This window comes from Eleginops maclovinus, chromosome 10 (assembly GCF_036324505.1).
Source record: "Eleginops maclovinus isolate JMC-PN-2008 ecotype Puerto Natales chromosome 10, JC_Emac_rtc_rv5, whole genome shotgun sequence".
Classification (NCBI taxonomy): domain Eukaryota; kingdom Metazoa; phylum Chordata; class Actinopteri; order Perciformes; family Eleginopidae; genus Eleginops; species Eleginops maclovinus.
In genome coordinates this window covers 9,001,096-9,026,724 of record NC_086358.1, presented here as the reverse complement: position 1 = coordinate 9,026,724, position 25,629 = coordinate 9,001,096, and the positions used below count along the sequence as shown (strand labels likewise).

Below are 25,629 nucleotides of genomic sequence, written 5' to 3'. Positions count from 1 at the left end.
CCACCCCGACTCTCTCTCCCACTTTCCTTTCACTCTCCACTGTCCTATCCGATTAAAGGCAAAAATCCCCCCCAAAAACACTGTTTTAAATTGCGATTTTATAGGCATGGTTGATTGTTCACTCCACAACCCACCGAGTAGACTTAGTTACTCTTAGTGCGATGTCTTACTTCTCAGAATCGCTTTAAAACGTACTAGATTTTGCTTTCATTGGAGAGAAAGACCGATGTTTTCCTGCTGACATTGAAACCTGCTGTATCTCACTACTGATGTAAAATGCTAAAAATCTACAACTTACTTTCCATGCTGTTTGATATTTGAATTGCATCATATGCTGATCAAATTGATAATAATAATAATAATAATAATTCATGTTATTTATGGGCGCTTTTCTAAACAATCAAGGTCACCGTACAAAATCCAACAAAACAAGAAACAATCAGTCCATCAATCAAACATTTATAAGAGCAAGCAGTTAAAAATACGTAATAAAACAGTGTACAAGGAGAAATTTAAATTAAAGGGAGTAGGCTTGTCTGAATAGATATGTTTTCAGGTGAGATTTGAAAGTGGTAATGGAAGTTGCCTGTTGGAAGTCATGAGGCAGAGAGTTCCAGAGGTGCTGGACTGAGCGACTGAATGCTCTTGACCCCATGGTATCCAGGCGAGCAGGTGGGAGGATTAGCTGGATGGAGGAAGAGGACCTGAGAGAACGGGTTTGTGTCTTGATATGGATGAGGTCGATGAAATACTGAGGGGCAAGATTGTTGACAGCCTTGAATGTGAGAAGAAGGATCTTGTAGATGATGCGGTATTTGATGGAGAGACAGTGGAGTTGCTGCAGGACAGGTGTTAGGTGTTATGTTCGGAAACACACAGATACACAGGTACTAGTTTAGTAAAGGATGATGATGGGTACAGGGCCATAACCCAGGTCAGACAGTTGGTTCTTTGTTCCACTGTAAACTTTGACATATGTGTCTAATACTGTGTGTGTGTGTGTGTGTGTGTGTGTGTGTGTGTGTGTGTGTGTGTGTGTGTGTGTGTGTGTGTGTTTAGCTGTCTGTCATAATACTGTTACTTTCTCCAGGGCAGTGCCAATTGGCACACACAGTCAAACTGACCCATTCACCCTCTCTCCCTAGAAAAATGACACACCATTTTTCAGGTAGAAATAAGGATTATGCCATGGTCAGGCTGCCCCCTTTTTTGTTCATCAATTGTTTAGATGGTCATTTGGATCTTAGACAAGTCATTTCCAAATTTGCTTTCATGCTGAATGACGTATTTCCAAGAAACTTAAGAGCACATCTTGCATTATTCATTATTCCTTCATTAAATTAACTAAGCTGTCAAAAAAAAGTGTTGGACGGCTAAACATGTCTTTAGTTGAGGGACAGCGCTGGCATCAAAAGTTTGTCTTTAGTCTTTAGAACACAGTAATCAGCAACTACATTACATTTGACAAAAATAACCAAACTCATGTTCCTCTGTGGTGAACACCCTATGAAGATGCAGAGTTCAGTTTAGTATTTTTCTTGACTCTTGTCCTTTGTCCAGTCAGAAGTGTATTCCAGGCTGCTCAGTCATGTTCAGAGTCCCATTGCTTATCAATATCCCATAAATCCTAACAGAAGAGACACACCTGTGGGAGTCTCATTATGAGGATCTCTCTGTGTGTGAAATGCACCTTGTACTCTTCCAGAATGTGCCCCGCAGTGGTGGTTTAGCAACCAACGATCATTAATGATATCATTCCATTGATGGAAGAATAGTTATCTGGTAGAGTCTGGCAGCGGTAAACTACCAACGTGTTTTAAACAGTTTCTCCAGCCTCGCCTGCTCCTCCTTACATGATTCTCTTTTCCCTCTCTGTTTTTCCAAATCCAAACAAAATGGTCCTCAGCTGGTGCTGCTGTGAGTCAGAATGAGTCACTCCTACACTGAAACATGCACATAATGCTTTTAAAATGAGAGGAGATGAAGAGACCTATTCAAATAGTGTTTTTTACTTTAGAAACTATTTATGGCAATGTAGAACTGATGAAGGTGTGCATCCCAGATCAACAGAACTCTGATTAGTGCTCCCTGCTGCTTTAATTTAATGTGTGCAGTGGAAAGTTGTAATTGGCCTACAAGGAGTAGTTTGAACAAGACTCAGTTGGATAGAAAACTGAAACTAGTCTGGTCCTTAATTGAATATGGAGCCAAGATGTCTAAAGTAGAGCTGGTACTTGTGTTGTTCAGACATGAAAGTACATTTAATGAAGGAGTTTTGTCATATTTCATGTTTACTTATTGTTGTTTGCAGATCCTGAAGGCAGCAGGGCAGCTAAATGAAACATTTCATGTCTGCTAAGCATGTAGCAATAGCCATTCCCCCCAAAAACTGCATTATGTTAACAAATTGTATTATTTAGTATTTGAATAATATGAAAAGAGTCCACAGCCTGGCTAGCACCTGTGTGAGGTTTTTACAGTGAGCTCAATGCTAATGTCAGATATGCTAACATGCTGATGATCACCATTATGGTTTAGTAAGTAGTGACTATTTATATTGCTACTTATATGACACACTAAACTGAAATTGCAATTTGATCCATTTATTAACTAGATTGATTTAGCACTTCTGTCATCTGTCCTGTATACAATTTGAAACATAATCAACTATTGTACAGGTCCAAGGCGTCACTGGGAAATCAGGCGTCTGTTGTCATCTACCAGAGTATAGGGTGTAAAAGTACGCTAGTACGGGGGCCACCGACAGACCCATAAATCACACTAAGGAGCTTGTCTGGGTGGATGCAGATCTGAGGATTAACTTGAGGAAAGCTGCAGCAGCGTCCGGAGTCTGAGCAGGCCCGGGCCCGGCAGAAGGGTGTGGTAAGACGTTTCCTGGGTGTTGGTTGTAAGCTCAGCTGTGGCGGCAGGCTTGAATAGACAAGAATCACAAGATGGAGGAAGTCAAGTGGTTGAAGGGGTGAATCTGTTTTACCATATGACAGAAATGTCAGATATGGTCCTTGTTATCACATCAAACAAGAAGGGCTGATAAAAAAAAAGTCACTTTCAATCCGTCAATCAAGACAAAAAGAAAGCATTGAAGAGCTTTAGTAACACTATTTAGCATTTCAACTGAGTTTTAAGAAATATAACATATTTCTTTGCCGTTTCTCTTGACGGTTTGAATCATTTATTAAATGTAAATACTCATAGTAGCAGGCTGTGAAAAAACAGACAGGTTGTATTTGTCACAGCGCTGCCAAACAATATCACCACTTGGATAAGCTGGCAGCGTTAAAATTGTCAAATGCCACTTTAAATGAATCATACCAACCATATTTGCATTGCCATATGTGCAGACGTCTGCTTCGGAAACATTTGCACATTTGAATTTTAAAAAACGACATACTGTTTTGTATCGCGTGTTGGTCCGAACGTGATTGGTCACACTGTCGAAGACACAATTCTCTATTTTCATAGCTTAAAAAACATAAAGTTGTTGTGGTTTGTTTCTGCTACAAATGCATCTGTGTGTGTAGGGTCTGACTTTCTGTCTTGTCTTTTCAATTCCTGGCAGAAGCCCCATCCTCAGGGAACAAATAAGACATTATGAGCTGATACACTGAGAGGAGATCCTTTCCAAAATTAGACAAGTGTGTCTTTCTGTTTGTCTTAAAGCCAACGAGTGCCAGCTGACTCAAGGGGTGACATAGATTATTTATTTGAAAGTATAAAAAGAAAGTGATCAGTGAGTTGGCTGCTGCTTCAGTGGCTTAACTGGAATTAGGTGGTAACTGCCAACTGAAGAACGCAGTGCATGCAGATTCAATTACACACATAAGTCATGCACAGTAGGGAAGTACATTTAAATATCTTCTGTTCCACAAGAGCTACCTTTTGTGAGTTGCTGTTAGGTTACAATTCAAAGTGCTACATTTTGCTCTCTTCAGGTGGGATGGGGTATACTTGTTTGCTGTTATCCTGCAATGAACTAATGGTTTGGGCATTGCTTCCCATACATCGTCTTTAACAAACACAGACAAAACAGATAAAGCTGTGAATCTGTTTTGAACATCATCATCCCTTCATGAACACTGTTTCTCAAAGATGGGTGATATGTGATTCACCTGTGTGCATGTTGGGACTTGTTTGTTATAGTGTCGGACAGGCAGGTATTGTTTCAATTGAACTCAGGATAGGGAGAAAGATGATTTACAGTATGTGTCATGCTGCTCTACCCTACAGAGACATTATGAAGCCATCACATTTTATTATTTACCTAAAGAAAAGTGCACACTTCTTGTTTGTGCTCATTGTTTGTTTTTTCAAATTTGCTTTACATGCACACCTCCCTTTGGCATGCATTAGCTTATACCTCAGCTCGGGTTTCACTGTGGCTTTGACTGTGGTGTTCAGTTCACATCCTACTGCTCTGTTAGCTCAAACTGCTTTTGTTAAGCAAACCATTACTGCTTAACCTTCACTGAAAAACCAAAACACACACACACACACACACACACACACACACACACACACACACACACACACACACACACACACACACACACACACACACACACACACACACTCCCACTAAGCTTATCATCTTCCTCCTCTGTCTTACTCCACCGCTAATTCAGGATAACCTGAGCCGCGTGTCTCCACTGAACTAGACTAGAGTCCTGTAGCACACCCCCCCCCCCCTTTGGCCCCATCAGCCCAAACAACAGAGGCCCCATTGACTGTGGTGAACTACAGCCCTCCTCTCATTTCCCCTCTCTTTCAGCACATCCATCCCCACCTGTGGTTAGTCTGTCTCCAGATAATGATACGCAAGGGTTTGTTGAACACTTATTAAACACAATTGTGTGTTATTTTGTGTGTTAGATCAATTCGCTGCTAATTAATGTCGTCACCAACTGAGCACAAGTTAAACAAATGGGTGTTTTGTGTTATTGGACAACAAGAGTGAATGTGGTTGGTTTAAAAAGATTTGACGCCCTTTCATTTTGTATGCACGTTTGCCTTGATACATTTAAACATAATTGGACGAGCTGGGTGATCAATTAAGAAGAGGAGGAGTTGGTAAATGGGATTACTGTACACCCCCTTACCTCTGTTTCCTCATGAGAAAGCAGAGAAACAGGAGAAGGTTATACAGAGTGTTGAGGAATGTCTTTAAGCCATGTGAAGACCAGCTCTCCCTTTTGCTTTCGGTTTCTCACGCTCTCACTCCCCCCTTCATTTGCTGTTGTTTTTAAGGGAGGCTCGCTCTCTCTGGGAGGTGTATGTTGATTTGTATCGTGAGACTTTTGAATAGCACCAGTGTGCTTTATTTAGAAAACTGAGACACATTCTCCAATGGAAAAGACTTCTGCATCTTGACACAACTTTGCACTTCAGTTGCTTATGCTTTATTTTGCTAGTGCCCATTTTAATTAGCTTTGTATACAAAGCTAATTAAACAATTTGTTGGAATACTCTTTTAATGTCTTCCTTTTTTTGTTTGCCTCTGCAGGTAATGAGTAATGGAAGCAGGGTCGGTGGTGCGTGCCGTGTTTGAGTTTCTCCCCAGCGTCTCTGAGGAGCTACCACTCTTCCCCGGTGATGTCATCGAGGTGCTCAGTGTCGTTGATGAGTTCTGGTTGCTCGGTAACAAAGATGGCGTCACAGGTAAGGTGTCAGGGGGTCATTGTTACTGTAGATGAACCTTTATGGTTGAATATTTCTGTTTTGAGTTACAACCATAGAAAACAATATGGAAAATCTTACTGTAGGTTATTGGTCATAACAACAAACCACAAGGAAAACTGTGTGTGGTCTTTCATTTGTGCTTGTTTGATGCTATATAACAAGTGTTTGACAAGGCATTGTTTCCCTTCATAAGGTCTTGAAGGGTGTGAATAATCAATAAAAACTACACTGAAGAGAGAAGTGATGAATTAAGTGTTGCAGATCTTACGTTCATAAATAAGATCTGTCCAGTAGTGGCTCAGTCAGTAGGGGCTTGGACTGGGAATCGTAGGGTCGCCGGTTCAAGTCGCCAAACAGACTTGAAAATATGGAAGGTGGACTGCTACTTGGAGAGGTCCCAGTTCACCTCCTTGGCCCTGCTGTGGTGCCCTTGAGCAAGGCACCGGACACCTCCAATCCCCCCTCCCCATTGCTCCCCGGGCTCCTAGTACTAGGATGGGTTAAATGCAGAGGACCAATTTCACTGTGTGTGCTCTGCTGTGTGCATGTATGGGACTAATAAAGAGGGTTTCATCCTCCGATTCTATCTTACCTTCTTGATGTTCAGGTGTGAAGAAGGTGATCACAATGAATTCTGGGCAAGATGAGAAGGGTGCATAATTGTTTATTTTGCTTCCTCTGCTTTCTTAAGTATTTTAATTCCAAAAATCCAATTCTTTTTTCAAAGGAATAAACATCCCTTACAATAAGAAAGGGGATTCCCTCAGAGGGGAAGTGCGAATGGGAAGTCAATATGGCCTTGCTGAACCACTCCTGGAAAACACAGATGATGATACATTTATGCCATGACTTCCAAGGGAAGATGAAAAGCTGGCTTTGGTCTCAGGCCAACATGTTTGCATTCACACACTGAAGTGGAGTGCTCTATTCAAATCATTTATTTATATAATTCAATTCAGCTGTTCTTGATGTGTTTGCATTCCCCAAATATTTGAATCCGTTTCAAGACTACGGCAAAGAGAGACTATCTACAACCTGGAAAAACTATTGGCTTTTTTCTAATATGAGTGGAGGGTTTTAGTACTAAGTAGTTATAGCAAATCCGTAGCTTATTTTTTTCATCCAGTGTAGTTTTCTTAAAAAGTACCCTTTCCTCTCCCTATAGATTCTAGGTTCAAGGCTTTATTGTCATAGCACGGATGCTACAGTGTAGATATGGCAATGAAAACCTGAAGTCCCAGGCTCCTTCAACAATGCCATACTGATGCTATCTGCACAATCGTAAATTAGTCTTAGATTCTACAGCCAGATAACACTGTATACTGTATGTCTGTGGAATATTAGACACATCTGAATTCAGGAAGTGTCAATTGTGTCACTGTCTTGGAAACAGAGGAATCAGGCACGTGTAGGAAATGTTTTTCATCGTGCCCCTCCTCTGTCCCCTGTCTTCAGGTCAGTTTCCCACCACCTTTGTGGAAGAAATCACAATCCCCAGCAGCAAGCCTGGAGACAGACTTTATGTTTGCATCAATGATTTCAACTCCGCGGAGCAGGGGAACCTGTCCCTGATTAGAGGTAAGGACATACTGCATGCACTCATCCCGACAGTACTTTTGGGTTGAAGATAAAAGTATGAATCACTTGTCATTATGACTCCTAGTCATAAACCGTGAAGACTTTTATCAGAGCACACTAAGGCGTTGTTATATTGTTTTTGTAAGTAGATTTTTTGTGCAGGATACAGGATGTAACACTGTTTTAAATAGTACTACTTTAACCTCTAATGGGCCATGTTTCTTCACTTAGCCTAACGCTACTTGTTGATGTCGCTGTGCTCAGGTAAACTGTTTGTTTTGTGTTGTTTTGTAGTGTTAGACATTGTGAGTTTTTCTTCATTGACCCGAGAACTCTTAATCTCTACAAAATATAGTTGTTTGTGCAACCTTCAATTTGAGTAGAACAGTGAATTGAGTTGTTCATCCAAATCCTTTTAATAATGATAGTCCTGTTTGTATGGATCAGAGTGAATGTAGACTAGGCACTGCTTTTCCTTCATGGCCTCCTCCTCCTCTTATTTAAAATCAACATGATAAAGTAAATGAAAGATATTAATGAAGATAGCAAAGGATCAAACCGGTGACGCACCTCTGTCTTGTGGAGCTTCTCAAGAGAAAGTCATTAGAAAAAAACTCAGAGGTTAATGTTTGCAAACAGAAGCAGGGACAGAGACAGGTTAGGACTGCTATCATGATGAAGGAGTAAGATTTAAGAAAGCTTACACATTCAGTTTCACATTACAGACACAACACTGCATCTGATTGTTCAAGTTTTTGTGTTTTTAAGGCCGTTAAATTAGCATTCATGTTTTACAAGGCATGAATTTTATGTTGTGAATTTATTAGATTTACTTTTCCTTTTCAACTTCCAATGTTGTTTAAGACATATAATCCAATTTAGAAAACAAAAGTTGCATTTCAAAATAACTTATTAACTTCAGCTTCTGAGAACCCAACCATTAAACAGTAATATAGAGACAGCATTTTTTTATTATGGCACCGTATGTTCTTACATAACCAGATGATAGTCACTTCTCTTCAAATTCAGTTAGGGATTTTCTACTGTTGGTGCATTTGCATATGTTCTGTTCTCTTGAAGAAAACATGAACACCTTGCTTAGTGGTAAAATATATAAAATATGATGAAACTTGTTCCCCATTGTTACAGCACCACATAAAGACACACAACATACTGAGCCACTCTCTGAAACTGCCCACTAGATGTCCCCAGATGCCAAACCAAATGCTACATAGACATTCTCCAGCTGACTGAATTATCTCACATTAGTTGTTTTTTCTGATTTTTCATTCAACATCATCCTGAGGCATGCAACATGCAGGAGCCTTTTCATTGGTAAAACGTATTACTGTTGTCTTTTTGTGTCATTAGAAGTTCTAGGAGTAGTCGTAGTCATAGTAGTAATTTTAGTACTGAGAACTGTGCATTGAGCATTTTAACTATTGCACAGTCCCAATAAGTCAAATGAGTAAATGTATACAAATTTCTTCTTATATTTAGATTTAACCTTGGACCAAATGTACTCAATAACAATATTCCAGTGTGTGTTTGTACTGTCAAAGATAAATAACACTTCCTGGTGCAAAGGAAGCATAGGAGACAGTCTTTACTGGCCATGTGAGAGTGGAAATGTTCATTTCCAGTATGAATTTCCACTGTAACTACTGGCAGCGATCCAATTTTGGTCCCAGACACAATGAGAGGTGGAGCTGCAGGTCTTTGAAATGCGAGCCCATGAGTTCTGGCTGACCAGTCAACATTCCTATACTCCTGATCCTCCAGATATAAAAGCTGCAGTGCAGACCTTAGAACTTTTAATCAAAAATGCAATAATAAAGGTTACCCGAAATAACCTGACAGAACCAGAGCTACCTAAACGTGGACAAAATATTCTGCCCTTCATTGCAGTTCTTCTGATTCCAGTCAAATTAAGTCGGTGCCTTTTAATTAAGGCAAATAATAGGCGAAAAAAATCCTCTTACAAGCTCTCTACCAGGCTAACCTGTCGGCCATCCCAAATGTAACAACTGTAGACTTCTTCTTTTAATAATTAGACAATGGCAATTTGGTTAAATTAGAGAATCCCTTGGATATAGTAAGATTCGTTTTCCGTTTTATTTTTTTGTTATTGTTTGTTTTATTTTATCTATATTTGTCGTTGTTTGTTTAAGTAGAGATTAGCACTGCTTTATAAGTGTGTCTAATTTACCTTAACAGTCTGGATACCATGCCGTCCTATGTGTGTGCAAACAAAAAAAACAATATACTGTACATGTATTAACAAAAGCAACCATCAGGACAGCATGTGTCTGCTGTCTTTACCTTTCCTCTCATCATCCTCACATCTCCCCTTTTACCTGTTTTACCTTAAATTGCAAATACATTTATAAAAAATATATTAATAATATAACATTTTATATAAATCTCTGTGAAACTAAGTCATTTTCTTTAGCATTTAACTATGACTTAAAACATGTTCCTGAAACATGATTCACATCACTTGAAAAAATGTTAAATGTGGTCCTCTTTATCCCTTGTCTCTGTAGGTGATGTGGTAGTTGGAGAGTCAGGAGGGTCCATAAACCTTGATGAGACCTGGCAGCGTGGTTGTAATGCTTGGGCGTCCGTGGTCTTTTCCCCACATCATGTGTGAAGGAGCTGGCCCTCTCAGGCCGCTCGAGGCAGCTGTCTGAGCGCTCGGCTCAGGCCCAGGCATCTGAGCTCCCACCTTACGCCCTGGGTCAAGCCCGGGCCCTCATGAACCTCCATGCGCAGCTCCAGGAGGAGCTAGACTTCCGCGTGGGAGACCTGATCATCATCACTGGCCTGCCGGAGCCAGGCTGGTTCCAGGGGGAGCTGAATGGCTGCAGGGGCATCTTTCCAGAGGGGTTTGTGGAGCTCCAGGGATCCCTCCGATCTCCTCAGGAGCCTAAGGACTGCCAGTATTTGAACAAGGATTCTGAACGATATAGCTACGAAGATCCTTATGATGCAGAAGAGGGGACAGAGCAGGAAGGTGTAGAAGGAGAGGTGCTTATGAGAGAGGAAGAGGAGCAGAAGGAGGCTGTAGCAGCAGCAGCAGAAGAAGAAGAAGAAGAAGAAGAAGAAGAAGAAGAAGAGGAAGAGGAAGAAGAAGAGGAAGAGGAAGACGGAGGTGTTTATGTTGTGGCACTGTATGAGTTTCGGGCCATAGACCAAGGCGAGTTGAACTTTGATATGGGGGATCGCATACGTCTTTTAGGCACTTTGGAAGACGGTTGGCTGGAGGGGGAGCTGCAAGGGCGACACGGAATTTTTCCTCATCGTTTTGTCAAAATGGAGGGTGATGGGCAGAAAACGGCAGAGGAAACAAATGTTGTTGAAGCCTCTGAGTCAGAGAATGATCCTGAATGGACAACTTATGAGGATCATACGGTATGGGACCTGGACTACTTTGAGAGGAAGGAGGAGCAGATGAGGCAAAATGAAAACAGGATCACTGGGGCTCAAACCAACAACAGAGGACAGAGAGACGGGGGTAGCAGGCCTGAATCTCAGCCACGTAGACCTGTGGCCCCAGCACAGAGAGCACCCGAGAGACCCAAATCCATTCCTCCAGCGAGGCCCACACTCCCGTCTCGGCCCAGCCTTCCCTCACATAGCCACAGACACAGCGGCCCATCTTCTGGCACTAATCGATCTAGCTATCCTAATGGTAACTCTAGATCCTTACAGCCCAAACTAAAACACAGCCTTACCCTCCCTAGCACTCATACTGGTTGGTCTAAAAACAACAGATACTCCCAGAGGCCTCAAAAGGATGGGGCCTCCGGGAGTAACAAAAGTGGTAGTCTTGGACAGGCATTATTAAACCTGGCTGAGAACCACCGGCAGAAAAAGCTAACCCGCCACGCTAGCGTCTCTGATGCTGACATGATGAGGGGCAGCGCTGAGGAAAGACAACGCTCCAAGCAGCGTGGCTCCAATGGTGTCATGCCAACATCCCTTACATTAGACGCCCTGGTAACCTCAGCCGGGGACCTGGAGGCTAAGCTAACCCAGCAGCTCTTTGAGTTTGAGAAAAGCTTGACTTACAGCGATAGTAATATGAGCTCTAGTGCTCCTAATCACACGTCCTCTGCGGGCGACCTTAGCCAACAATCCCACGTATCACGCCACTTCTCTATCATGGACTTCAGCGATGAGCGCGATATCATGCGAGGTACCTCACATTCACCTGTGTCCCACCTTTTGCAGTCCATCTCTGCCTCCTCCTCCCTAGAGAGGCGTAGGACCCTTCGCCCCCCACCTCCTCGTCCTAAAGTCCTTCGTCCCCCACCTCCACCTGCGTACAAACCAGCCCGCCCTGCCCCGCGTCCCCCTCCTCGTTTCCAGAGAGAAAATACCGCTCCTCCAAATATCTTCTTCACCCCTGATGAACCAGCTGTTAACCTCCTGGAAGAAGTCACAGGAAGCCAGCCTGAGTTCGGTGACCTCGCAGCCGCCCAGGAAGAAGAGATCCAGTGCCAGCTAGAAGCGGAGAAGGAGCTGGAGAGAGAGATGGAGTTGGAGAGTCAGAGGCAGAGGGAAGAGGAGGAAAGGTACCAACTGCTGCTACGGCTGCAGGAGGTGGAGCACGACATGGAGGCATATGCACGCACGGCGGAACAACTCAGGACAATCTTGGACGAGGAGGAGGATGAGACGGCCCGCATGCAAGCCATGGAGAATCTGGAGTTCTGCAACTACACCCTGGAGACTCTGGCCCTGGAGCAGCAGCAGCTACAAGGTAAGACTGTCGGGCAGTGGAGGGGGAGAAGTGTGTTGGGACATCCTCAAAATGGGATGGTGGCTTAATATGTCTGGGGTTTGAACTGATAATACGGCAAGACGATGTATTACTTTTGATCTTGTTGGCGTCATTAACACAATCATTTTTCTCACAATTCATCAAGCATTTCTGTGAATAATTCTAAGTGGTTGCATCCATAGAGCAGACACAATAAACAATGACGGCCAAGTTTCATTGTAATGCCATGACACTTACATGTATAACTATGTAATGGTGACTCATATTTTATTCCATAAAAAATAGAATATACATATTAACCCTTTTTAGACATTGTCAATGTGTTTTGTAGGTCTTTGTGTCAATACAGCTACAGTATATCCTTTAAACTCATCTAGTTTACCTGAAATCTAACTTACCATTATATTTGTCACTTGAAAACAATAATGGGTTCTACTGACATTGAGCAACTGAGAAATACCATCAATAAGATGTTGAAATGTTTCGCTTTGTGAGTTGGTTTCTGAAAAGGTTACTTGGAAACCTGGAAGCCAAATAAAGTAGAATTTATTTTACTTGATGTCATAGTTCAAGTCTGAGGCCCGTTTGCCCTGCAGGTTAGGAATACACAGTCACTGAAGACCAAATGTAATATAGCAGGAATCTAAAAGTGAGCCGTCAGTGCTTACCATATTTCCTTCATTACCTGTTATCATGAGAAAACACACACACACACACACACACACACACACACACACACACACACACACACACACACACACACACACACACACACACACACACACACACACACACACACACACACACTATTTAAATTCCACTGTGAACTATGCAAACAAGCTTACTGTCCGCAAGAACCGGCGGAAAGAGGATTGTGTATTTAAATAAAGGGTTATCATAACTGTGAGTGTGTGTGTGCGGATACACGTGAGTGTGTTTTTTGGAATATGCCATGTCCTACTACAATATTCATTTATAAAAGTTGTGCATGTGGAAGAATCAGTATGATGCTGCTGGGTTTGTTAGTGTAAATCTGAGGTAAGCTTGGTCAGGTACTGTTTGAGTTTAAATTAGTTTATAAGTATTAAAAGTTAATGGCTTGGACAACAATAGTTAAAGAGCCAAAGCTAATTGGCTCAGTTTGTTTTGGCATCTCCTACTGGGTGAACAGTTATGTCTCGTGCAGCCCGACAATTTTCACATAGGTACGAGTTGCATTCCTGCACATAGTGAGAGGGTAGGCAGTGCACGTGGGCCTCTGTCTCTTTTTCCCCTCTCTCTTTCTTAAAGTCCCTCTGTCTATCCATATGTCCTACATCCTTCACCTTCCTCACCGTTTCCTCACGCTGCACCTTTCACACTTTTTTTCTGAGTGAAGAGAGGGAATACATTGGGTGTGTTTTGGGGATTTTTTGAAGTATTGGTGATAGACAGAGCATGGCCCGCTCTGGAGCGAGACCCAAGCTGTGGTTGAGGCGAGCTGTCAGGTGGCCCGTGGCACACTTCTCCACACTGTTCGGACATGCTCGGGAGGCCAGGTCCAACAGAGTGGCAGGTAGGACAGAACCTAAGATGGCGTTTATCACTCAGTGTTGTATGGACAGACCATTGCTGCTGTTTTTAACATAACTTTTACTCGCCACAAGCCACAGCTGCTTGCTACAGCAGTAGTTCTCTACTCACTGGTCATTGAGTCAGGCAGCTCTTGGGGGTTTTATTGCCTTTCTTAGGGGCCATGGGAGTAGTTGATGAGCCAGTTTTGAATTGACTCTTAACTGATAACACTCCCTTTGAAGGAATCATTCACATTTCACACATTTTAGCTGGTTAGAACAAACAAGTAAATTATTCAAATAAATAGTGGGAAAAAGGGAGAAATTCCCTAATCTAGTCATGAGGACATTCACTGTTAGATGATATACATTTGTGCTGTATTTGTCATTCTACTCTTGGAACCATGGAAGCAATCACTTTAACATGACTGAGATATGCTGCTCTGCTCTGATTGGTCAGGCCTGTGAGTTGCTTCTTTAGATTTGTAAAATCAGTTTCTTGTTTGACCATTTGTGTTGAAATGAAATGTCAGTGACATCAGCCTTTTTTGCCTCTGTGTGTAGTAAAACAATGTGGGCATTGTTGCAAATCAATAAGCATAGACAATTTTGTCATGCAAGGTTGGATTCTTACTTTATTATTTCATCCCTGCAATGGATAAACTTCATTTTTTAAAGATATTTGGTTTGTTGATTTAACCAAAGCAGACACGCTCATGGTATTATATAAACTGTTTCTCTTTTTTCTTGTATTTTTATGATATTGTTGCTTTACACTGGATGAACTTGCATTAACATCAGAGCTCATTGTTTCTAACTGTTAAACACACAACTTTAAATGTCCTCATTTAGAAGCTTTCAGTCTAATCACTGCTAACCACCATGTTTCATTGTAATGGTAATGTTTCTTATTCCAAGTGTTATCATAGTTTCAGTATTTCATTTTTATTGAATTAATGCTAATTGAATGCCTCTCAAAAGATTGTTGTACTCAATCGGGGCTCGCTAAGGTAATCTTGTTAGTACCGGATGTTTCCAATCTATTCTATTTTAATATGTTTCCTTTAATCATGTCTGTCAATATACCAGTACTTGATAATTAGTTAATGCATGGGTTTGCTTTCTATTTTTGTTGCATGCAAATGACTCACATCCTGTTAGATTTGAGCAATCACTCTGAAATGTTTTTCAATGGATGATCTTCACTTCTCTGAATGACAGGTATCAGCCTGCAGGCAGGAGCTACAGGTGCCTCTAAAGGTCATTCAACCACTTCGTCTCCATTCAATTATCACATTACTGGAATTCCCACACCCTACTTTCACAGTCATAAAAACAAAAATCTATTTGTGTTTTTCCTTTTATATTTGCCACACCATCAGATATGCAAATGGCCTCAGATAGTGACTTGATTTGTAAGAGTTGTGATACAGCAAGGAAAAAACAGCCAAGCACGCTCCCATTGTTTGATACGGTAATTATCAACACATCATCAACACAAAAGCTTTTAGTAAGCTTTGTTAATAGGATATTATGTTTCCTTTGTTTTCCCTTTTAAAGCCAGCTCACAGGAAGGTACATATCAATCACAGTCTCTGGAACATAGTTGCAAAAAAATGCGTTTGTCATCCTACTGCTATTTGTCTACACACACACACACGCACACGCACGCACACACACACACACAAATTTAGTGAGTGCTTTTCTGTTTTTTTTCAGGGTGTGTTCCTGAGTGTGACGTATAAAAGACAATGGCAGCTTATTGTTACAAGGCAGGGAGGAACTTCAATATTGAGCTCGGCCCGCACCTTACTCTGCAGAGGCCAGTTCAAAGTCCTCGTAGAATCTGAGAACGGGTGTGATACAGCATCTCAGAAACAGAAACCATATGCTCACAGAGTATGATTGATATCATTATTCTGCACATTCGAAAGAGAAGATTGAAGAGAACCTTTTCTATCTGTTGTGATTCTGTATTCAAAAATCTGGCAGTACTATCCGTGTCATGAGACAGCGGTTAGATTTTAATATATTGAAAAACTGTAATCAATACTTGATGTTGCAATTTTTACAAATGAAATTTAAGATACATTTGCAAAATATAATGACCGCACCATATGCGTAAAATAAAAAGAATAAGGAAATCAGAACAGTGGAACAAATTGTAGCATGTAAACCAGCTATTCACTCTTTTTCTCGCACATTAGTGCAGGTTTTTCTTTCTCGGCCATCCCTTTGTGTTTCTTCTTTTCTTGTCCAAGCACTTTGACCATGAGCCTCGCTTAATTCTTTAAACCCACTATTAGTGCGCCTCCATCAGACTCCATGACACCACAGCCTAATGTATTTAACACTGTTTGAGGATCTGTTGCAGCTTCAGGTTTCCCTCAGTCAGCCCACACAAACTGGGAGACTCTGGGCTGCAGACAGTCTGATACATGACCTTATTCCTGGACATTAGACAACTTTGTCTAGATGTGCTGAATGTCGATCAATCTTTCGGCTGCTTCATTTAATTATGCTTACACATCCATGGACGGGAATGTTGTATTTCACATTCCTACTGTTGACACACATACACAAACACACAGTTTCGGTCGTGTTCGGCTACTGAAAGCTGAGATGTTGAACACTAATAATTAAACAGTCTTACATAAGAACAGAATAATGTCTAAGTAGGATCAGCCTTATCTTGCGAAACTGTTTGTCTAAGTTGGCTAATGCACAATAACTCTTAACACAATAACAAAACAAATCCATTTTTTTTTTAATGAACTCATTTCAATTAATCAAATATGATGACTTGCAGGTTTTTGATTTGTCATCCGTAAACATGGACAATAAAACTCTAAGATACAATAACAGGATATTTTGTATTGTATAATTTGGGAGGTATGTGTCTATGTGAGACAAATTTGTGTTTTATTATGCTCTTCCTTTATTTTGCAATACGATGTTGGCAAGGCATTTTTATTGCAAGGTATGCTTCTGATTTCCCCTGTTGTTTCTCCTTCCCTAAGTATTTTATTTCCTAATTTCTGAGAACATTTACCCTGGCTGGGCCAAATTTAATCCAACCAGGAACTTGGAAAATAAGGAAAATAAATCCTGAGAGGAATAAAACTTTGGAATTCAAAGAACTAACAAGATCCAGCTACTCATAACATGTTAGATCCTTTGAATTGGTGGTAAACTGACACTATCCCCCATGTGTGTCTCTGTGTGTATCACATGCACTTGAGTGTATGCATGCCCTTTAAACCAGCTTTTTTGTGCCTGCCTCCTTTTTTTGTTGAGAGTTAAAGAGGGGGAGGGATATATTATACTCCAGCTTTATGAATAGCCTTCAGTTTTTTCTCACACTAAAACATTGTGTCTCTTCTGAGAGTGAGGACAGTCCTCAACAATAGTTCATTGTACACACAAGCAGCAATATCTTTCAGTAGATGCTCCGGCCTAAATAGGCCTTCAAAATAATAACTACACTTTATCTTTCCCCTTAACTTGTTTTTAACTTCACACTACTTTTAATCATTACTTTAAAATGAAACTGGTTTAAACTAAATCACATGGACCTCTTCATGTATTTGCTCTTCCCTGAAAGTTTTTTGCTCTGTTTCAGTTTACGCACAAATATCACAAATGGCCTTTTAAACATTTGTGAAAAGTTAGAATATATAAGTAAGAGCTGGTTGTTCAGTCAGATAGGAAAGAGTACTTCAACACAGGTTGCATTGATGACTGGTGACATAGTAAAACCTGCAGGAAATGAAAAACAAAGAAAACAGGATACAAGGAAGGATGCAGGATTGTTCAAAAAAAGGTTCCACAGTCTGTCGCCCCTCAAAGGCAGACTGCGAAGTTAGACTAAATCTTTCATTTAAAGAAAGTCCACAGGCAGATTGTTTTCCTGCAAATAGAAGTACTGGCCAATTGAAACAATGGGTGGGGCTGCTGGGCTAATCCTCCACTCATGTGACTCTACTCAATCATTAACCTAAGGAGGCCCCTCCTTCAATAACCCTGCCCCCCCCCTCTCCTCCCACGATTCGCTGAGATAGCTGCGGGGAGGGAATGATTTGGTTTCACAGAGGGCTAGGAGGAGCTTAGGCCAGGCAGTCCTGCTGAGGCATCGGAGAGGAGACAGGGAAAACAAGTGGGAGAGTAGCAGACAATATGCCTGACAGGTGGAGCACTTTGTTATGGAATGCAGGACTTTGGAAAGACGGAATAAGCCACATTAACAGGAAACCGGGTAGGCTGATTTAAACAGCAGAAGCCATGAAGAGCCCGGTGGCTTATGGTAACCAAGCCATGTTTGGTCCAGTGGATTGGAACTATGCAGCTGGTCCTCCGGTTAGGAGAGGGATGAGTGTGGAGGAGCTTGGGGATGCTGGCTGGGCCAGAGAGAGGGAGAGGATGGCCCATCTGCAACATCTACAACAACTTCACCAAATGCAGATGCAGCAGCAACAGGTTGGATATCCTGCGTACGGAGTAGTTCCTCACGGACAGCCACAGGGACCAGTTATGTTACCCAGACCTGGTGACCCAGTTCCAGCTCAAGGCTTCCCTATGACAGTACATGGCGGCATGATGGTGCCTATAGGTGGGCCAGGACCTTCTCCAGGGCATATGCCAGCTCCATGGACAACACACTGGGATAACCAAGCCCAAATTAGAAAGGGTAACGTCTGCCAACAATATCAGGTGTATGATGACCGGCCCAAGGCAGTTTTCCAAGAAAAGTGGCCTCAAGGCCAGGATGTTTACTATCACCCTGGGTCAGAGGATGGTCACCTTAATGTGAGGGTATCTGAATCGAAAGGCAAACATTGTTTTTACCAGGGGCCTGAGGATTACAGCCACCAGGACTATAGCAGAATGCCACAAGAAAAAGACAATAAGGACTTAAGAACTAAAGAAGGGTATGGTCATTTGGAAGAGGACAGAAGAAGAAGGGACGACCGGGTCAGAGAAAATGACCGTTATGAGCATTGGAATCCCAGAGACTTGGAGGAGTACGATCGCAAGGACAATAACAGCCACAGGGATCACTATGACAGGAAATACACTGAACGCTGTGACGACAGAGAGCAGCAATATGCTGACAGCAGGAAACACAGAGAGTATGACCGTTACAACAGTGAGTATGAAGACCACTATGATCGTAAAGAGACTTGTGCTCGCAGAGACAAATACAGAGAGGTTGATCACTACTATGACAATGATAGAGATTATGATGACACTAAAGAGAAGGATCGTTATAGAGATAAGGAATACTACCCGTGTCGTAAGGAGGACCGTTTTTATGATGAGCAAAAACGCAAGGACCACTATGAAGAGGATCGCTATGATCGCAAAGAAAATATCTACAAACAAAGGGATGAATACAGCAGAAGGGGTGATGAAACCTACTCCAGTAAAGGAAGGGGCCAGTATGACTCTGAAATGGACCAACACTGTGGTTATAAGGAGAGGGAGCAATACAACAGGTACAAGGATCCAGGGGATGACAGGAGAGATGAGCCCTATGACTTTAGAAGGAGAGAGCCCTACAAAACAAGGGACCCCTATGAGCCTAGGACTGCCGACCGGTGTGATCGTGAGGCTCAAGACCGTTACAAATCTAGAGATGGATATCTTTCCCTTAACAAGCCCAGAGACAGGTATAGGGATGTACGCTCAATATCCGATGATTCGAAATATGAGGGATACCCTAAAAAAGAGATCAGGACACACTGCGAGAAATGGGTTGAGCAGCAGAACAACAAGTTGGAACTCAGGGAAATACACTCTTTTGAGGATCCTGAAATATATAATCGCAGTGATGATCGGGAAAAAGGATACGAGTCGAGCGCTGGAAGCGTTGGTACAAAACGGGGTCGTAAGCCTGTTTATGTGGGTTCCCTAGATCGTAACAGCTTCTACAGGAAGACAGCTCCTTGTTCACTAAGGCAGTCCAAGTTTGCCACTACCAGGAAACAAAACCAAGGTAAACACAAGGAAAATGTCAAGTGTCTGTATGTATTCAACTTGCTGTATTTGCACAGCATGATGTACTCATGAGGTGTTATGCTCAGCTACAACTCTACTGTGCTAATCATATCTCAAAAAACAGAACAGGGCACATGGTTTGCAAGGGATATTGTCATTTACAACCCCAGTAGATAAAACAAGGCGGAGAGGTTGAGTATCATTGGTAACCTCCAGAGGTGCTCTTATAATCAATGCTGGGGGCTTCAAAGTGCTGACTAGCCAGGCTCACTTCCTTACAAAGTGCGTGCTGGAGCCTGAGTGTGTGTGGATGTGTGTGTGTCTGTGTGCATGTGTGTGTTAGTATCACCTATCTCACAGGAAAGTAAGCTGTCAGGTATTTGTAGGTGCACAAACCTGAAGAACAGGTTTTGTGGGTGTTTGTTGTTTCTTCCATTCTCCTTGTATGTAGTTTGCTGCTATTCTGCATCACTGATGATATGTGCACCCGTAACAAGTCCGTTCACTTCTTGCATTACTGAAGGGTCTTATACTCACAGGAATATACCAACTAACTTAAACTTAAAAAGCAATATAATTATTTGTGAGGGAAGTGGTTCTGTCTTAGAAATAATTTCAAGTATACTGTATATACAAACCATATCTTTATTTACTTCACATTTCAGCCTAAAAGTCCCTTTAGGTTCCCAAGGAAAGCAAACAGTCAACTTTTTATTTGACCCTGACCATTAAACCAACTTTGTGAGCTTTAAGTTATGTATTGGAAATAGACAAAGCTATATAGGGCTGGGTATATAATGGAATATTCAAAATTAGATCTTTATTTTGAATATAAACTCAAGATTGTTCAAGATTTTTACACTTTAAGAGGAATCATTATCATTAATATATTTATTAAGGTATGTAGCCTTGCCCGGGGGTAATGACACTGAGAATGGCTCAGGAGTGAAGTTTTCTGTAAACAACAAAAACACACTTATACTACGGCTGGAATTATGAGTGTTTGTGTTTTAGTGTGTTTCATTAAGATTCAAAGAAAGAGATAGCACACTTCTGACTCACTTATTGTCTCTAAAAGGAAGCAGGTGGCTCCCCAAGACCCCTCCCCCAGTTACCTAGAAACACACACACGCACGACCACAAACGCACACAGTGCACATCGCCCCCCACTACACCTCCTTTTCGGGAGTCCGAGTATTAATCCCTAGCGTCAGCATGGTGTGTGGATGGTGGGGGTCTGTCTGGTGCCAGGCGGTGGCCGGCACCGGCTTGACTCCTACACTTCAAGACTAGACTGTGTGTGTGCGTGTGTGTGTGTGTGTGTGTGTGTGCTAGTGAGACCCTGGGAGGCTTATTGAGAGATGACGCCATTTTTAAAAACACACACATGCACGCCTGCTTCTTCAGTGTCTTGTCATCCCTTAATCTTGTTAAACTGTTTCAGCTCGGTCAGGGGTTTGCCCGAGTAAAGCATTTGATGGCTAAAAACATTAGGCCCTCTCGGTGCAGCGCGTATTGGACTTACGCTGTGATTCAGTTATATTGAGATGATGGCGGAGGCTTTTACAGATTGGCCTTAAGCTTGTTTATGGGCCTTTGTTTTGACCTCTGTGAAAAATCAATAAAGACCAGATAAGAACTACTGCTAATCAATGTTACATCTGACATACGTTCCGCTATTCGTACTTATAATGTGTGGTATGAACTTTATGTGTGCGTGTTTGTGTGCATGTGCGGCTGTTAAAGGCTTGCATTTTGCAGGGATACTCAAAGAGTCCAACACAAAAAGTAAAGTATGTTTTTTTTGCTGGAAATCTTGAATTTTCGAACTTGGACATTGTTTGAGCATTTGTGTGTGAGTAATGTGTTGTCATCCGGCTATGATCTGGCAGCGTATGCTCGATAATCCTTGAGCAGTCGCTGGTATTGGTGGGAAGTGGTTCGGGTTATTGGGTGGGGGAGTTAAGAGTTAAGACAGGACCTCAAATCGTTCAACAACATTGCTCTAAAGACGTCTTATCTCAGAGAAAAAAAATAATCTACCTCAATAGTCCAAAAGGCTGCGAGATTATTTCTATTAGTGTTATCTAGATGTATTATATGAAGATTGTGAGACCTTTCCAACATAAGTGCAGTTATAATTAACATTTCTTTGGTCAATTTGAAAAGAAAAGCCTCAAGATCCTCAATATAAGCTTTTATTCACTCCAAGTTAACTTTTTTAAGGTTGATGTTATTGTTACAAAAACACATGTGCAGTAACTACAGCACATCAGTGTTTAAACTCTTCAACAGGCAATTCCTGGTAAGAGGATGCTCCTGGTACCTGCATAAGTAAAAACACTGTTATCTGTACTGTGGGAAAAGACTATATAGATGTGACTCTATGGACTTTCCCATCAGGACTAGTTTTCTCTTGATACTACCTTCTTCAGACTCAAATGTACATGGTTGTCACTCATTTCATTTTACACTTTGAATGTGAATTTCTGTTTGCATTAGTTATTTGGTGTGTACTAACTGTCCCAGTGGTTACGTGTGTTGATCTTGGCTATTGTGATATAAGCTTAGGGGAATTATTTATTGACATGTTCATACATGCAGTGATTGTCTGACTACAGTGGCAAAGACTCCTTCTTTTCAGTAAATAAGGGTGTCAATCCCCATGCACTGGCTGTATGAACAGAGCCACACATAGTCACTTATTGCAGTTATTCCTCTTGATTTACATTTACAGCGTCAGATTATGTGTGATTTTTAAATGGGTTGATTTAGTTATTAGATTTAGTTTACATTTGAATTAGAAATAGCAAGCTTGAAGATCAGGCGTTAGTGTTACAGTTCAGATTGTTCAATATTTTAGTAGACAGAGCAATTAAACAACATATTATAGTACACATTTTTGCATTTTTTTACAGGGTGATTATATTAGGAAGCTTACTTTCTGTCTATAGAAATAATTCCTTAAATGCTGACTTGTTTTTAAGGAACATGTTAAAAAATCAAGAGAGCAATGCCCAGAACACTTCAACTGAATTTTCTTCAGGAAAACAAAAACAGTTGCTAGGCAGATCTTTGTTTTTACTTGTCCTACAAGTAGCAACAGATATAATACTGCAAGTTCTGTCATATAAAGTCTCAAGGCAGTTTCTCAGACTCAGGTTGTACTCTGGGAACAATTATTTTCCCACACAGACAGTAAAGACAATGGTCTCATCAGAATGTCTGCAAAAGGCTATATCATTTTGTGTAATTGACCTTCACTTTTGAATCATAACCGTTTAAAATAAATAAATAGTTAAACTACGTTTGTTGTTGCAATTGTTTTTCACCAACCTCCTGTGGGACTCAATAGACACATTGTCCTCTGCTTCTCCATTAACTTGAAGACAGTTCAGGTTTTTGGTTGAATCGGTCCCTCACTTCATGGCTTTGATTCCTCTTTAATGTCCCTCTGCACATATGCAAAACTGATGGTCTCTTGAATTAATTGGACTTTATTCATCATAGAAAGTGGATGAAATGGGAAACCCTAAGCCATAGATCACAGTCTTGGTCCCAATCCCATGCAGCACTGTAAGCGCTAATATATTCATCGCGTTAATTAGTGTTGTAGCCACCTGGACACAAGACGAGTTGTATCCTTTGGTGTCTGATAGTGGACACTAAACACAGGATTAAGTCTAGAGAAAAATCTCAATGTGAATGCTACATGTATCAGCACACAGCTTGCTTTTATAATGAATGAATAGAGGGTTGTAATTACAAGGAATTCCCAACAATGGCACATAAAGGTTGCTGTGATATTCTGCCCGGAGCAGGAATGTGACCTTTTGACATTTGACCCTAAAAAAAGATAAAGTGGATGGTATGTCACTGAATAAACTCCCTTTTTTCCAAAAGTGACATGACAAAAGTGCATGGTGCAACAGCTGGTGGCAGACATATGCACAAAAGGCTGGGGATAGAGTCAATTGAAAGTGAACTGGTTGATAAAAAAAATCAACCTTCCTTTGTTTGTTTTTGCAAGGCGATTAGATAAGTGCTACTCCATTCTCCGTGTCACAACGTTAAAGTGTGTAACCATTTCAGACCCTTTAACAGTTTGCTAATGTCCCAATTCCTGTGTCGACGCGGCTTATGCCAGTTATCAGCGTCATGGATTTCTTTAATACATCCAGTAATAATCACAAGTCGTGGCTTGCAGGTTGTCGGGTTAATACCGTTGCTTTGGCTTGGAGCTTATATGAACTTATTCACATGTCCCAACACACTCACACAGAGTTTCCCATGCGATCATTTCAGCAAAGCCACTCCCTGCTCTCCAAAACTTGGCTTGATATGAGGAGGGCCCCCGCTATTTGTGTTTCCATGGCGACTGTGCATTCTGCTGTGAACTTTGGAGCAGCGCGCACACAGCCCTGATTGTGTTTGACCTTAGAGCGCACTGCGCAGAGCAACACTTTTTGACTTTGCACGAGTATTAGTGGAGCACGCCGCCCACAGATTATGAATTCAGAGAGGGATTGTTAGTAAACTGGATTTAGTAAAGTTAAAAAAGGTCTTGAAAGAAAGTAACTTCTTTGAAATAACTGATATTCTTGGGTAGTGTTGTAGACTATATTTAATTGTGTAAAACAATACCCTTAAGTGCAACAAACCTAGGTGGATTAAGGGGAGGATTTTGGATGTAGGAATCTTAATTTTGATAGAATTCAGCCTGCCAGAGGAGGAGCCAGGTCAGGTGTCAGTAGATCGTGAAACATGAAACAGAATCATCACAAAACTGGACTCGGACTTCACTGGACCCTTCCTACTCAGCAAATAAATTGTACAGAAGCCAAATGTGGGTTCCATGCAGTGTTAACAACTCAGAAACGATGTGTTGAATCAAAAAGCACCATTACAAAATTAAGGAAAATGTGGTCATTTAAACAAGGAGGCCTTCTCTGAATTTCAACCAGTGAAAGTTAATTTTTGAAATATAAAGAAAACAATGCAAGAAGAAGAGTAAACAGAACTAGGGATAAATAGCCGACCACTGCGATACTTTTTGTCATGACAGGTGATAGATTTTGAAAGAGGATTAGATAATGTTTAGGCAAATGTAGCACGTGTACAGCATCAAGTATATTGTGTCTTACGTAACACCACATCATGTTTCTAAGCAGAGTTTGAATATGTGGTGAGTTAATTTGGTCAAAAATAGTGACAAAATAGCGTCAATATTGTACACAGTTTATTATTTTAGTTGGTGATGCACAGTATTCTCCCAGAATGCAATGCGCAAAAGAAAAGAAAAGAGCTGCCTGGGAAATAAATGAAGTAAATGATGTCTGATGAGGAGTCATTTAAACATTTTGCAACCAAACAATTCCTTATCTCATTTGAAGCAGCACGCAGCAGTAGTCCAGCTCCAGGTTTTATTGTCCGCCAGAGTGCTCATCCTTCCTGCCGCCTGTGTGTGTGTGAGTGTGTGTTTAATGATGGTGGGGTCCCATACATTCTCATGGTAATTAGAGGTCTGGAATGGAGTTTTTTGCAGCGGGATGTGCACTCCTCCGCAGGCTCAGGAGCTGGACTTCAGATTGACAATGGACTACCGTAGAATGGGTGGCGTTGTTTGAACCACTGTGTGTGTGTTTGTGTGTGGGGGGATGTGCTTGTTTCCGAAGTGGTTGGAGGAAAGTTGTGAGCAGCAGGTGGGTGAAGCCTCTACTCTTCTGTTTTCTGTGTTTGTCCAAGGCAGTGAAAATATGGTGCCTTAGAGAGAATGCATCAGGGAATTTTAGAGAGAATATTCAGGGCTTTTATTTGCCATTTCTGCAAGTGTGCAGGGCATTGGACTTCTTGTTATGCAAAAAACAACACAAAACGCAACTAAATACATTGACAAAAACTATCCATATTATGGTGTTGTTGTATATGTCTTAGTTTTATAACACTTGTTTTAAAAATACAAATTAATGTAGTATTTTCAATGCATTTTGGACATTTTAATATTCACTTGAACCA

The 25,629-nt window shown here is 41.3% G+C and overlaps 1 protein-coding gene across 1 annotated transcript in view; it reads left to right on the top strand.

Moving 5' to 3' along the window:
- dnmbp (dynamin binding protein) overlaps positions 1-25,629 on the top strand; it is a 46,142-nt gene that overhangs the window by 8,980 nt on the left and 11,533 nt on the right. The window contains 4 exon segments of the mRNA XM_063893238.1: positions 5,522-5,676; positions 7,153-7,275; positions 9,822-9,887; positions 9,890-12,043. Of these exon segments, the coding sequence (XP_063749308.1) occupies positions 5,532-5,676; positions 7,153-7,275; positions 9,822-9,887; positions 9,890-12,043 (2,488 nt within the window). The 5' untranslated portion in view covers positions 5,522-5,531.